Here is a 16272-nt window from a genome sequence, read left to right on the forward strand (position 1 = left end):
AAGTAAATTTGCCTTGATGCTGAGGAATTACATGTCAATGCACTGTAGTGGTCACCTATATTTGCACCAACGTAAAATATACCATAGACTGGTATAGTGGTAGAATGTGTTGCTCGTGGTTCACCCTATGGGTTTAGAAGGCTAGTTATGTTTGTAAGTGTACTGTGGCTACAGAGTTAATGTTAGAACAGGGCATGGCTAATTTTAACAACAGTACAAGTGGCTGAAAGTAAAACTACATAAACTTTGTTACTTCTTAAAATCATGAGAATGCATTGCTCTGGGTGTTTGAAATACCCAGATTTATGTACTCTTAATATTTATGTACTCTTAATGGTACTGAAACTTGAAAGATGAAAAATCCTGAAATGTATTATAATTTCAAAGCCTTGAAGAAATATATTGAATTAAATGTAACTTTTTCTTAAAGGAATTCAGATCATCATTTTGAATATTAGCTGTGGATCTCTGTTCTAGGTGGTTGTCTAAACATATATTGGCCACGGACTCTTTGGTTTTTTGACTATTTTGAAAAGCTATGCATTATTATAGAACTAACTAGGGGTTTTGAGTTAAAATGTTCTGGGTGACAGTGCTCACTCCACTACTTCAGATTACGAGTATGGGATTTTGTTTAAGCCTTCAGAGTCTTAGTTAATTCACTTGTAAGATGAGGAGTAGTAATACTAATTTGAAGGATGTCATGAAAAAACTATAATGTTTGAAGATTCCCTGGGTTGCACCCATTATTTTCCAACTATTTTTGGCTTGACTTACTTGGAGAGTGTACACTCAAAGTTTATTAATATAGAAAGAGAAATCCGAAATGCATTTCAAAATAAAAGGAAAACTTGGATATGCTTACTGTAAAGGCTTAGTGATTATAAAACCATTATGGAACTAGATAGAGAGTAAATAAATACATAAATAAAGAGTTGCTATGAAATTAGTATAAAATTTGATCCACGGGTCTCTGACAATCTTTTACGGGAAGTTTTGCAAATAAATATAGTGCACATGGGGCAAGTAAACAGAAGTGGAAGTAGTCTCTTATCAATTGGGGTGATTTGATGTACACACATTTCACTTCCTGGAGGGTCAGACATTCTGCATTCTGGACTCACCTTAAACACAGGTGTGACTCTAGAAGCGAGCAAAAACCTCTCCTCAGAGGAAGCAGCTGTCACAAAATTCATGATCATTACTTTGGAGGAGAGATCCAGGGCTCATCTCCGATTAAGTTTCAGAGGAGTGGAGGTAAATGTGGGACAGTTCAGAAGTTATAGGAACAAACATCTAATCTGTACTGAGAAGAGAAGGTTCTCAGGGAGGGAAGGAACACATTAAAGTTAAGTGGTGTGGGCAATTGCCTCTACAGGCAAACAGAGCTATAGATGTGACTCAGATATCTTTCGGATAAAGGAATTCTGGTAATACTGTTATCAAGAAAAGGTCAACTTATATTTGACATCTCTAAGAGAGCTGGGAAATATATATCTTAGAATGTTTATAGTAGAAATTATTGTGGTTAACACTTTGGCTGTTCATGTGGATAAACATCTAAAAACTTCAATGTGTGTTGTGTTCCTTAGTACTATCAATGTAATATAGTATGACTGGCTAGGCTGCTGTAAATAGTTAAAACACATTTTTGTAGAGTTCATGAGGTTCTGAAAATTACTAAATTTATTACAAATAATAAAGTTTATAAAAATGGTTTTTAAAAGGAGAAAATACTATTCTATTAAAATATTTAAATATGTATACATTATAATATTGCTGAATTATAATATATATCTTTTTTAAAATTAAAAGTATGCTCATAAAGATTATTATGAACAATGTTATGGAATATATCACACAGTTAAGAAATTTATGTGATTGGCTTTATTTGAAAAAAATTCCAAGGTGAGGTCTACAGCAAATAAGAAAATCAACAGTCTGCAGATTTTTAAAATGTCAGTTTATTCTATCCAAAGAAATAGACAAAAGTAAATAGGATTTTTTTTCCTTCAAGATTTTATTTAAATTCATGTCAGTTCACATATAGTATAAGTTTCAGGGGTAGAATTCAGTGATTCATCAGTTGCATACAACACCCAATGCTCATTACATCAGGTGACCTCCTTAATGCCAATCACCCAGTTACCCCATACCCCCAACACTCCCTCCAGCAACCCTCAGTTTGCTCCTTATAGTTAAGTGTCTCTATAGTTTGCCTCCCTCTCTGCTTTTGTCTTATTTTATTTTTACTTCTCTTCCCCTGTGTTCATCTGTTTTGTTTCTTAAATTCCAGCTATGAGTGAAATCATACGGTATTTGTCTTTTTCTGATTGACATATTTTGCTTAGCATAATATACTCTACTTCTAGACACGTTGTTGCAAATAATAAGATTTCATTCTTTTTTGGTGGCTAATATTTCATTGTGTATATATACCACATCTTCTTATCCATTCCTCAGTTGATAGATATTTGGGTTCTTTCCATGTTTTGGTTACTGTAGACATTGCTGCTATAAACATTGGGGTGAGTGTGCACCTTTGAATCACTCTTCTTGCAGTCTTTGTATAAAATACCTAGTAGTACAAATGCTGGGTGGTAGGAAGTTATATTTTTAACTTTCTGAAGACCTTCCATACTGTTTTCCAGACTTGCACCAGTTTGCATTCCCACCAACAGTGCAGGAGGGTTTCCCTTTCTCTGTATCCTTGCCAACACCTGTTGTTTCCTGTGTTGTTAATTTTAGCCATTCTGACAGGTGTGAGGTGGTATCTCATAGTAGTTTTGATTTGTATTTACCTGATGATGAGTGATGTTGAGTATCTTTTCATGTGTCTGTTAGCTATTTTGTATGTCTCCTTCTGAGAAATGTTCATGTCTTCTGCCCATTTCTTAGCTGGATTATTTGTTTTTTGGGTGTTGAGTTTGATAAGTTCTTTATGGATTTTGGATACTAACCCTTTATCAGGTTTGCTGTTTGCAAATATCTTCTTCCATTCTGTAGGTTGCCTTCTAGTTTTATTGATTGTTTCCTTCACTGTGCAGAAGCTTATTATCTTGACAAAATCCCAATATTGCATTTTTGCTTTTGTTTCCCTTGCCTCCAGTGTTGTGTCTAGTAAGAAGTTGCTGTGGCTTAGGTCAAAGAGGTTGCTGCTTGTGTTCTCCTCTAGGATTTTGATGGGTTCCTATCTCACATTTAGGCCTTTCATCCAAGTTGAACTTATCTTTGTGTATGGTGTAAGAGAGTGGTCCAGTTTCATTCTTCTGCATGTGGCTGTCCAATTTTCCCAGCATTATTTGTTAAAGAGACTGTCTTTTTCCAGTCGGATATTCCTTCCTGCTTTGTCAAAGATTAGTTAACCATAGAGTTGAGGGTCCATTTCAGGATTCTCTGTTCTTTTCCACTGATCTATGTGTCTGTTTTTGTGCCAGTACCACACTGTTTTGATGATTCCAGCTTTGTAATAGAGCTTGAAGTCCAGAATTGTGATGCCTCCAGCTTTGCTTATCTTTTTCAGGGTTGCTTTGGCTGTTCGGAGTCTTTTCTGGTTCCTTATGAATTTTAGGATAGTTTGTCCTACCTGTGTGAAAAGTGCTGGTGGTATTTTGATAGGGATTGCATTGTGTAGATTTCTTTGGGAAGTATAGACTTTTTTTTTTTTTTTAAGTATAGACATTTTAACAATGTTTGTTTTTCTAGTCCATGAGCATGGAATGCTTTTCCATTTCTTTGTGTGATCTTCAATTTTTTTCATAAGTGTTCTGTAGTTAATAAACTTCCTTGGTTAGGTTTATTCCAAGGTTTTTTAGGTTTTTATGCAATTGTAAATGGGATCGATTCCTTGATTTCTCTTTCTGCTGCTTCATTTTTGGTGTGTAGAAATGCAACAGACTTCTGTGCGTTGATTTTATATCCTGCAATTTTGCTGAATTCCTTTATCAATTCTAGCAACTTTCAGGTGGAGTCTTTTGGGTTTTCTACATAGACTACCATGTTGTCTGCAAAGTATGACTTCTTCCTTGCTAATTTGGATGCCTCAGTAGGGTTACTATATATCTAATATGTACACTTAATAGGGGTAAGAGAACTGCTACCATTAGCTATCTACTTTTTTCCCCCTCTGAATTTGTTGCTCTTTGGAGATTAAAAGTAAAGATTCCTGGGAGCTTGACAATTAAAGTTGCATCAGTAGGTAACAGATAAGAAATATTATACTCAAATCCTTCAAAATGTCCTAAATTTATCAATCCCATCTAAATTTTTCACCAATTGGTTGATATTTTCCCAATTTCTTAAACATGAAAAAGAAAACTCAATTAGCATGGATTGAAAAGGACATTCTCATCCCTTGAAAAACCAACATATTGAGCCATGCTGGATATTTTAGTCCTCTCTGATCCTGCAAAGTCAGATTACACTAAAGGTGATTTTGTGGGGTTGCAGGGAGAAAGGAAACTATTTTGTAACAATACAGTTCTGTTTGGTTCCACAATAAACCGTGTTGGAGCTGAATGGATCTTTTCTTTTTCTTGAGGCTTGAGTAACCATTGTATCATGTGTTCCCCAAAGTACATTCCTTAGAATTCTGATTTTCTAAACTGCTCCATGAAAAGAGGTTCTGATCTATGCTCAATAGTATTCATGAAACACTATGTACAGAATGAACTACACAGCCTTATTTCTTTTGGAGACTCATATTGTATTTAAACACAGTGAAGGCCATAAGACATTTTGGAGGTTAATCTTGTATTTCTTGTACTCTCTACCAATGTAATGCATTTAGATGTGTGCACACAATGATAGTGAATATTCTAGCTAGTGTTCTCTGGAATACATTTTAGGAAGTGGTGTGTCAGTATGTTACTTGTCTGATTTTATTTATGAGGTTCATTTTCAGAATAATGATACACAGAATAATAAATTTAACCTGGGTAACACTTATCTCTGTAACATGAAGTTATTTCTGGAATAATGTTGAAAGTAAGTATATTTCTATTTAGTATGTTTTAATAGCTAAGTAAAATTAAGGCAGGACATCCTCACTATTTTCCAAAATCTTTTCCTTTAGATTATTAAATACATCAACAAAGAATTTCACTTATGTTTATCTTCAACTAAAATTTCTTAATGAAAAGGAAAAATTCATGTATTAGCATAGTAAAAATGGTCATGCACCTCAGGATATTGAGATAATAATATTTTCTTTCTTTAAGAGATGATAAAAACAGATTTTATGCATAAATCTAGTAACTTCTATTACATTAAAATAATATGTCTCAAGAGACAATTCTATCTTCTCAAGTAATAAATGTTCAATAAATATCACAACAGTAGTAATAATGAGAAGGGTAAATCTTCCAATTCACTTTATATTGAAGCTTGGTAGAAGCAAACTAACATAGTCAATTTCTGAATGTCATAAATATTGCTTTTTTGAGTAAGAGAAATTTCTGAGATTGAGAAATTATGTCCTTTGACAGATTTTTAACAGGATCTATTTCATACAAGGAGATGAAAGCTTAAATATTAGATAACTGAAATTTTACTCTTTATGTTTAAAATTTTTCAACTTGTTTTGAATTTTGGGTGACAATTTTATCCAATGATTTGCAAATTTACCTATAATCTCGCAAAAAACATTATTCTCGGTTTCAGAAAAAAGAGATTGTACCAATTCTTTTTGATAGAGTGAAAGAGAAAATTGAAGAAAAATGTAGTTAAAATACACAAATGCAGAAAACTAGGCATTTTAGAATTCTGTGATGATTCAGTGAAGCACACTTTTAAAATAAGGTTCAATTAGTTATTCATAGCTTCATTAATACAAATAAAATTAATTATTTTCTAAGAAGAAACTTGTTAGCAAACAAAAAAAAAACATGGGACTAACATTGGTTATAGTTCCCAATGTTATTATCTGATAACAAGTCTGACTTTTGTTGGGGAGAGCACTTTTGCCGATGTAATCTAGCATCTGTTAGGTAGAAATGTCCTCAGAAAAAGCAGAAAGAGCCTTTCAAATCAGTGGACATTTCTGAATGACTTTTGAACAAGACAGGGTCCTATGGACTATAGTGGAAGCATACATGATAGAGAAAGCCTTGGCCAAGGCTATTATTGTATTTTATAATTTTTCATAGGTTATGAGGTAATAATGGTAAATCTTAAGTGTAGAAAAGATAAACATCCCTGATTCTTTTTTCTCACCTAAACTTGAGAGAGCAAGTCTATAATTATTCATCAGAAATGTCTTAACAATGGAACAATTGTAAAGTATTTTACATTGTAACATATTACATTCTGTCATAATATTGACTGTTGGAGGTCACTGAAAGGACACGACTGCTGGTTGACCCATGATGAGCTGAATTCCAGTAGTTGGAGGACCTTCTGCCTCCAGCCACTCTTTCCTTGGAATATACATTCTGCCTAATATGCCTGCGGGAGCTGTTTTCAAAGAAGTTGCCTTGAGAGAGAGAATAAGGTGTTGTTGAGACCATCTGAATGGCATAGTGTCTGAATCCAGTTAAGGCCTCTATATAGACTTTTAAGATTCTGGCTGTTGGGTGTGGAGATCTACTCATCTTGTGACACCTAAGATAAGCTTATTAGTAAGTTCCTTGCTTATTAAACCCACCACCTACCAATCTAGAGTGGTCTACCTATTTGGTCTCTCCCAGCCCTCCATGTGTGGGGAGCAATATCAAATTTCACCTGGGAAGCTCCCAAGGTTTTGAATCAACAACTAAATAATCTGTTTTTCTAATTGTGCCTAACTATCGTCATTGGTAACAGGTACACAGTAGATACTGACATACTTGAAAAAAAGTTTGGACTGCTGATGCTTCTGATGTGTTATCTAGAGATGATTTTCAGTATGCCTTGAATGTTGATTCTGATCCATACATAATTCCTAATAAGACAACATCATATAATAAAATAAATGGTAAATTTAAGTTCATAAATCTCTGGTGGTCAGGCACTGGATCTATGTATCTTTATCATAATTGATTGCCCTGAATCCTTTTATACTAATTTTGGTAATGACCAAGGAAGGAAATATGAAAACAAACAAATGAACGATGACATCTCCTTTCCTTTGGCATTTGAATTTTTATTTTAGAAAACTCCTTATATTTCTCTGCCATTTGTGAGGGTGGATCAATGACTTCTGCTATATTCTGGATTTTACTAATAAAATTGCCTTGGGTGTCCATTTTGTGGGAAGGATCATTTTGATGGTAGAGGATGTGAGTTAATTTGTCCCCAGACTTTAATTCCTCTATGATGCTGCCTCATGTTTGTTTTTATGTGTGACATCATCATGCAGAATGGTAGGCATTTGGGTATCTTTAAGAAGGCTGCTGGTCAAGGAAGCCTGGGTGGATCAGCGGTTGAGCACTTATCTTTGGTCCAGGGTGTGATCCTGGAGTACCAGGATCAAGTCCCATGTCAGGCTCCTTGCATGGAGCCTGTTTCTTCTTCTGCCTATGTCTCTGCTGTGCTCTCTCTCTCTCTGTTTCTTGCAAATAAAAAATAAATAAAAATCTTAAAAGCAAAAGCAAAAACAAAAAAAGAAGGCTGCTGGTCTTCTTAACATGTTTGTAGTACATATGGTGCATTCTGTGTGTCTATTTGATAACTCTCTCAGGATGGCCCATTCATCACTAGTAAATTTTGAATGTATTAATCCCTTTTATCCAGAGAGGGCTAGAGTTCTGTAATAAGTTGACATCCAAAATACTCTGGGGAAATAGTTATTTTCAAAAAAAAACCCCAGATGAGCAATAATAAAAATATTTTATGGTAAGTGCCTCAGTAAGTATCCTTCAACTGAAAGGCAAATGCAGGACATTCCAAATTAGGATTCTGTGAATTTCTGAACTCAGTGTCAGTTCTGAATTTTTAGTAAGATTAATTTAGTCCCATTTCTTAGGGAGATAAGAACTCTCTGAGAAATCAATAAAGGGGTTGTAGGATTGATCAGTCAACACCAGGTATTGTAGAGTTCACTGGTTAAGATAATGTTCTTCAGAGAACTGACCCATCCCTCCAGCATTATGAGTAATAAGAAGATTCTGGTTTTACCCCAGGTGAAGTATAGTTGCAAAGAATAACCATGAAATGTAATCATTTGGCAGATCAAAGTGAAAAACTAAATAATTGCTCTTAAGTCTCTTTTGCATAAGAAATAATTCCACTTTAACTTCTCTCTTGCCTCCTTTTAATAGAGCCAGTAACAATTTTTAAATACTTGAAGAATCTGTACCTTGAAATTAAAAAAAAAAAGGAGGGGGATCCCTGGGTGGCGCAGCAGTTTGGCTCCTGCCTTTGGCCCAGGGCGCGATCCTGGAGACCCGGGATTGAATCCCACATCGGGCTCCCAGTGCATGGAGCCTGCTTCGCCTGCCTTTGGCCCAGGGAGTGATCCTGGAGATCCAGGATCGAATCTCACATTGGGCTCCCGGTGCATGGAGCCTGCTTCTCCCTCTGCTTCTCCCTCTGCCTATGTCTCTGCCTCTCTCTCCCTCTCTCTGTGACTATCATAAATAAATAAAAATTTAAAAAAAAGGAGGGAGGAGATAAGATGCCATGGATGATTGAGACCTATAGAATATTACGAAGCGATAGGAATTGAAATCTTAATGGGCATAATTGCAGAATGAGGTAAGACAACAAAAATGATGAGTTAGCGTAGGTGTGCACACAAGTGTTCTGAGTGCCATTTTAACATCTACGAAAACCAAAATAAAGAACCTGTGCCTTTGGGTGTGTGTGCGTTCTTCTGATTCCTAGGAATAGGTGTTCCGTCTCTTTTTAAGTGCTGTGGAGTGTGGTAAAAAGCATGTTGTATCTGAGTCTAGGAGACCATTTTGGTGTTAAGGTTCTGTTTGTGTGACCTTAGACAAATCACGTAATCTTTGGTCTCCTTCTTTACAGGCTGAGAGGTTGGTTTGGAGTTGCAAGGATTGCTGTGCTCGCTAGCATTTGAGAAGTCTGTAAAAAGTGTCTTTGGGCTGTGTGGTTATTAAATCCTTTCCATACCAAACAATGCCTACTTATACAAACATTAGAAACTGAAATAGATTCTATTTTTTGTGTCACCACTGACCAAGTGTAAAGTCAAAGTCCTTATTACTAGATTATTAGATTTCTTTTAGTATAAAATTTCACAGCTCAGTACTCATGAATTGAATTGCACTTTTTTTTTTTATGTTTTCACTGAGAAGTCACAAAGATTTAATAATGGAATCATGGGTGAACATTACAGACTAGATAAAGAAAATAATATATAAGTGCCTTAATATTAATGTCAAAATATTGCCAAAATCAAGCATTCTATTCTTTCATAACACTATAGAAAATAAAGTAGATGCTGAGTTTGCATCAGGAATAAAAATTTAGGATGCAGAAGGTCTGCATTTTAAGTGTTATTTTTAAGGTGATTTCTTAAGCTCTTTCTCATCCCCCTTTGTAGTTCTTACCACTCCCCGCGCCTGACACAGATATCTCGGTCCCTGTGCAATTCTAATTTTAGTCCCTTTGCATTGCTGAAGGTTGAGGAAAAAGTGGACTGCACCCGAATGGCAGAGTCCTAGCTACCATTTCCATTTTTCTTTTTTCCTTCAAGAAAGATGAGGGCTGTGTCTGTTAGCACTCAGGGACGGGAGGGAAGAGTAAAGTGAAACTGATAAGGATCCAGATTTCTACTTTCTGGTTCAAATGAAGTTCTTGAAGCCATCCAGTCCTTTGAAAACCACTGCTAATTAAAGCAGTGTCTGCTGATAATGTAAGTCTGGGATGCACTGTTTGAATGGATCTTTTGATACAGCTCTGGGTGTTGGTGAATAACTGAAGGGAGATGGATTGCAGGCTTTAGGCGAACTGTGCTTTCACACTGACATTCATAACACACTGTACGTGCGGCGAAATATTTTCTGGGTTCTCCTTGTGGGAATTACAATTACTTACATATCTAGTTGTTCTGCTCCAACTCCGGCTCCCCTCAGGGAATGACAAATAGACTGTTGTATTAGTGATGTAATTACATTACAGAGTCATGGGCTTTATTTTGCTACACGATCTTCATAAAAATAAGGAGATGATTTTTTTTTTTTTTAAATGGTGAGAAGATGTCTGTGGTTTAATTGCCGGTTTTCTCTTCCATTTGTAACCTAAAAATTTCTCAAGGGTACTTTCATCAATTCTCTTCTCAGTTAATGGGCGTTTCCTTGCGTATGTAGCTTCTGGGGAAGACGTCACCCCAAGTTTGTTCTTCAAAATAGGCCTCCTGCCCTTGTGGATGTCAGAATATAGCAATTCAGAGACCACCTCATGCTTTTAAACACTGACTTTGATGACATTCATTTTGGGAGCAGATGATAGAGCCCAGAAGATTGCTTTCCTAAACCTGTAATAATTTCTCTGGGATATCATGCCATAGTGGGAGCCTGAAGGAGGAAAATGTCAGCATGAATTAATAAGCTTATCACAGACAGTGGGGAGTTCTTTTAGAATGTGTGAAGGAAACATGGGAAATATAATATTTTTGTTCCTATTTTGTTTTTTGTTTTTTTTTCCCGTTGAGCTCAGCTTTCAATCTGGAGATTCCTGTATGTTTGTTGTTTTATCTGCTTCTGCTTATCCATCCATCTATCCATCCATCCATCCATCCATCCATCCATCCATCCATCCATCCTGGGAGCTCTCTGCTTACAGCCTCCTAAACTCCTAGCTGCCTGGACCTCTTCATATGGGATATGGAAGGAGATGAGGGAGTTGGTCTTAGAGATTTGCAACGAATTCTCTTCTTTGCAACCCAATTACCATCAAGACCTTTGTAGAATTTGCCTGCGTTGAGTCTGGAGCACCCTCAGGGTTTGCAAAGATATTTATTAGCATTCCTTCTTGACTGCAGCTCCGCTTTGGAGCATAGCCATACACCTTCATCTCCTTTTCATCTTCCAGAAATTTACAATATACTTTTTCATGCTGACTGCTCTCCCCTTCCAAATCTCTCATTGTCATGGGTTTATTCTTTTCAATTCTTTTACTTTCATTGTAATGGGGTCAAGAAAAGGATGTGAGAGAAACTTCTGTATTCCATCAGCCATCTTGAACCAGAAGCCCCTTGATTTATTTTTAAAGCTCATCCTCAAAGCTTTGTGCTTTCAGCAGGTGTTGAGTGTCATGGAACATCTTTATTCTTCTTCATTGACAGCTAAATGGCTCGATGTGGAACTGTTGCAGAGGCTAAGTTAAATGGCATGCCAAACGATATTCTGAGCACCTAACTAAAAAGAATATTTGATACCATTTCTAAAAGATTAAATGTTGACAATAAAGAAGGGTTTAGTTTTTACCCTTCTTTTTTGTGACAGTGATTTTGGTGATTAAATAGAGTGAGGGTTCAAATCTGGGCTTTTGTGTGTTCAACCTATATGACCTATAGTTTCCTCATCTGTAAAATGAGATGTGACTTACCTCCCTGGGCTTTTATAAGTACAAAAAGTGAGGAACTATTTGAAAAGCATGGTGCATCAAGAAGCCCTTGGAAACTAGTAGTCATTAGAGATATGAGAATCATAGTGGTGTACAAGTTAACTTCTTGTGTCTGGGGAAACTCAAGGCTGTTTGTCTCTTCAGCCAGACTATGTGTCATTTCAAACTTGACTGCTAGGCCAAAGGCCAAGTTTGCTTTCCCTTTAGGAACAGTGCCATCAACCAACCTTTAATTTTTTTTTCTTTTTAGGATTTTGTTAAATAAAATGAGAGAGAGGGATCCCTGGGTGGCGCAGCGGTTTAGCGCCTGCCTTTGGCCCAGGGCGCGATCCTGGAGACCTGGGATCGAATCCCACATCGGGCTCCCGGTGCATGGAGCCTGCTTCTCCCTCTGCCTGTTTCTCTGCCCCCCTCTCTCTCTCTGTGTGTGACTATCATAAATAAATACAAAAATTAAAAAAAATAAAAATAAAAATAAAATGAGAGAGAGAAAGAGAGCCAGAGCAAGTGAGCATAAACAGGGGGAAGCGGCAGAGGGAGAAACAGACTCCCTTCTGAGCAGAAATCTCAATGTGGGACTCAATCCCAGGACCCTGAGATCATGACCTGAGCCAAAGGCAGACGCTTAACTGACTGAGCCACCTAAGTGCCCTTAACATTTAAGTTTTAATTTTATGTCAGTCCTGTGAAGACTCACAAAGATTCAAAAACGAGTCTTTAAAACATGGTGCCTATTTCTGAAAAACATTATGGCCCAGTCTCCGGGGAGAATAATTATGTTACACGCATTCAAGTACTATATACATATAGGAATAAATGGCTACATTGTGAGGTGTAAATAATTAGGACCAGACCTATTATGTGGCTCATATAGTTAATAAAAATTATACCAGTAACAGCTAAGCTTACCAAAGCAGGATATTTATAGGAGGGGAAGAATATACGTAAGTAGAAGGAGAGTTAAGGAAGGCATTGTGGTACTGGAGCATGTGTGTAAAATATTCAAAAGAAGAACATAAATATGGTTGATGACACTGTCTGATTCAGAAAAGTTTTAAATCAAGAAACTGTTTTGTCAGGATATCATGATTTATGTCTCTTACCTTCATCTGGCATTTTTTCTTCCCTGCACATAAGATATTTTCCCAAGAAAGCAACACTTCCAACAGTTAATTATTATTTTTTTTTTACCTAAGAATTTTTCTATAAAGCATACAGTTTCATATACTACAAGTAACACTGTAAATTGGTACCACTTTTCTAGAACATAATACTAATGTGTTAAATATTTACATACACACTGGCCAGACAATTTTACTCTTGGAATCTGTTTGGAATAAAGAAATATACAAATATTTAGTTATAATGATGTTTATTACAACAGGATTTACAAAAGTAAGAATAATGGATATAGTAGGGGAATTAAATACTAATCTACTATAAAATACGAAGAAATTTAAGGAGAGGAGGGTAGTGGAATATATATCACCTTTTTTTCAACAAAGATACAGATATTATCAATGATTCTTTTATGGACCCTCCCTATTGGCAGACCGCTAACATGCAATCGGTAAATATGTTTCTGCAGTACATCTCTTTGAGCTAAACCGTAGAATCTTAATCATCCAATAAAGGCAACAGTATCAGGGGCTGAATTGTATTTTTCAGTTTTACTGAAATTTTGAATAGCTCAGTGATTTTTTTCATAATAAACACGCATATTTATGACTCTGCTGAATTGATGAGATTGTATCAGAAAATTCAAGGTAAGACTTCTTCATTTGAGAGGAGATTTATAGAAACCTTGAGTGCTTTCATCCTTTTGCTTTAACAGCACTACCAGCAGACTGCAAACTCCTCTAGGTCAAGAGCATTATTTTCCTAGCACCTAAGGCTGTGTCTGATACATGGGAAATGGTAGTCATGGATGAACTGCATAGTCATGGCTTTTACAAGTCTCTGTGAGTGCATGTATCATGCACTTTATCTGATTTGATAAGTGACAGGGATTCCAAACTGATCAATCAAGTCAATCACTTCAGTGAACTTTTAACCTTATCAGTTTTACTTGTGAGTAGGAATGGAAAGTATTGTCTTCCATGAAATCTCTGTGCAATGTGAAGAACACTAAATACCAGTATGTTTGATATTGGCAGTTAGGCAGAGACATCAGCACCCTCCACTCAGAGCCCAGGACCTTGGTGTGGACATAGCCAGGTGACCATGACATTGGGGGCAGAATTGCAGATTTGGGCATTGGTAATAGCACTGCCACATTGTGACAGCCAGAATGTGATAGGAAGAAAATGGCAGACTCCATATGTTAGCCAAAGCACTAATTCATGGAGGTTGTGGAAATTTCTCAGTGTGTTGAAGTACAGTCATAGAGATACTATTTTTAAACACCATATTTAATGATTAACTTGACCTAATTTTAGCCCTAAGAACAGGATATACATACAATTCTCTTATGAAAATTAAGTGCTACCAAAAAAATGGCATTTATTTAGTATGAGGAATTTTCTAAAATTCTTTACCATTGGCAGTTATGATTAATAAGATACTTAGGAAATAAATAGAATCTGCATTACCCTTTGAGGATTTTTGTGTTTATTTTTGATGAGTTTTTATTTTTCTTAGACTCTTTTTCTTATTCTACGAAATTCCAGTTCTGAGAGGTAGGTTCTCCTCAATCATACTCTGCAATAACAGCAGAAGAGTATGGGCGAGCTAGAGTGGAGTACTTCTAGATATCGGGAATTTTAGTGCATTTGGTTTTGGTTTGTTTTTATAATACTTGAGATATAAAGGGGATTATATTTTGCTTCCCCATGTATTTAAATTCCCCAGGTAAAATTTTAGGTTGATACTTAACAATAATTGTAGGAAGGAATGAGTTTATTGTCGTTCTAAAGGCAGTAAGCATGCTGACATTTTTCCAATTACTCTTTTTATTTGTTGACATTTTATCATTAATAATGAGATAGCTATTGGTGTTTCAATCCAGTATTCTAAATATTTTAAGATATTATTCTTACAAAGCATTTTTAATTGAATTTTTAATGCAACGCCAAACTTGAAAACCAAATATCTATTGACTGATAGTTTAAGATAAACTGCATAATTCTGCCTAGGTGATGATTTTGATAATACCTGGAGCATGTTTCACATTCCAAGAAATAGACAAAGCACTTACCTTGCTAGCATCACCACAGTTCTAGAAGGTAAATGCTATTATTTCCATCTTTTTTATTTTTTTATTTTTTAATTTTTTTTTAATATTTTTTTTTCAATTTTTATTTATTTATGATAGTCACAGAGAGAGAGAGAGAGGCAGAGACACAGGCAGAGGGAGAAGCAGGCTCCATGCACAGGGAGCCCGATGTGGGACTCGATCCCGGGTCTCCAGGATCGCGCCCTGGGCCAAAGGCAGGCGCCAAACCGCTGCGCCACCCAGGGATCCCTATTTCCATCTTATAGTTGAAATAACTGTCAAGTCAGTTGCCTAGGACACTTAGCAAGCCAGTAGAAGACTTTGACCTCAAAACAAGCTGTGTCCAGAGGCTGCTCTTCTTACCACACCTGGACCTCTCCCATTGATGGATCCAGAACCCCAGCTCCTACCCTATGGTGATTTCCTGTTTTCCTCAGAGAAAACACATACATGGTGTTTACCTCAACGCACAACAATAAAATAATAAAAACTGATACTTACTTCAAGGGAACTTTATTATTCTTTGTTGAAAGATTAGACTACCATTTAGCCATCGTGGAATGGAGTAAATGTTATGATTAGGGATTGTATGTGAGTAATAGTACTTCAGCATTCTCCTGCTAAATTCACTTAACACCTATTAAAACAATTTCCCTTTAAATAGGGAAATACATTTTGATAACATTGAATTTTCACTAGAAATATAATATCAGGAGTAGTCTTTCAAAATCTTGATAACTATTTTGGTATCTAACTTCTCAGTCAGCTATATTCTTGGGTCCTAGATGCTAAAGATTCTGATTCCAATTGCAATGAACATGGGGCAGTTTCCCCACACTACTAAGCAGTTCTCAGACACAGATGGTTGTTCTATAATCCAACTAAATTTAATATATATTTTTTTCTGCAAATGTTTAATTCTAGTAAGTAAACATATGGTGTAATACTGGTTTCAAGAACAGAATTCAGTGGTTCATCACTTACCTACAATACCCAGTGCTCATCATAACAAGTGCCCTGCATAAAGCTCATCATCCATCTAGCCCATCCCCCACTCAGCTATCTCCATCAACCCACAGTTTGTTCTCTATTATTAAGAGTCTTTTATGGTTTGTTTCCCTCAACCTCCTCTCTCTTTTCTCCGCCTTCCCATATGTTCATTTGTTTTGTTTCGTAAATTCCACACGAATGAAATCATATGGATTTGTCTTTCTCTAACTGACTTATTTTGCTTAGCATAATACACTGTAGCTCTATCCATGGCACTGCAAATGAAGATTTCATTCTTTTTGCTGGCTGAGTAGTATTCCATTGTGTATATATACTGCATCTTTTTTTTTTTTTAAGATTTTATTTATTTTATTCATGAGAGACAGAGAGAGGCAGAGACATAGGCAGAGAGAGAAGTAGGTTCCTGCGAGGAGCCTGGTGTAGGACATTGTCCGAGGACCCTGGGATCATGCCCTGAGCCAGAGGAAATTCTCAACCACTGAGCCACCCAGGTGTCCCTATCCCTATACCACATATTTATCCATTCATCAGTCAATGGA

The 16272-nt window shown here is 36.3% G+C and overlaps 1 protein-coding gene across 13 annotated transcripts in view; it reads left to right on the forward strand.

The window, feature by feature from the left end:
- Positions 1-16272, forward strand: part of MLIP (muscular LMNA interacting protein) — a 257011-nt gene that overhangs the window by 9482 nt on the left and 231257 nt on the right. The window contains exon 1 of one of the 13 annotated variants that reach the window (XM_038554341.1): positions 1135-1257. The exons of the other annotated variants lie outside the window; for them this stretch is intronic. Coding sequence (XP_038410269.1) covers positions 1195-1257 — 63 coding nt within the window. The 5' untranslated portion in view covers positions 1135-1194. Of the gene's footprint in view, positions 1-1134; positions 1258-16272 lie in introns of those variants that run through there. 13 annotated transcript variants of the gene reach the window in all.

This window comes from Canis lupus, chromosome 12 (genome assembly GCF_011100685.1).
Source record: "Canis lupus familiaris isolate Mischka breed German Shepherd chromosome 12, alternate assembly UU_Cfam_GSD_1.0, whole genome shotgun sequence".
Classification (NCBI taxonomy): Eukaryota; Metazoa; Chordata; class Mammalia; order Carnivora; family Canidae; genus Canis; species Canis lupus.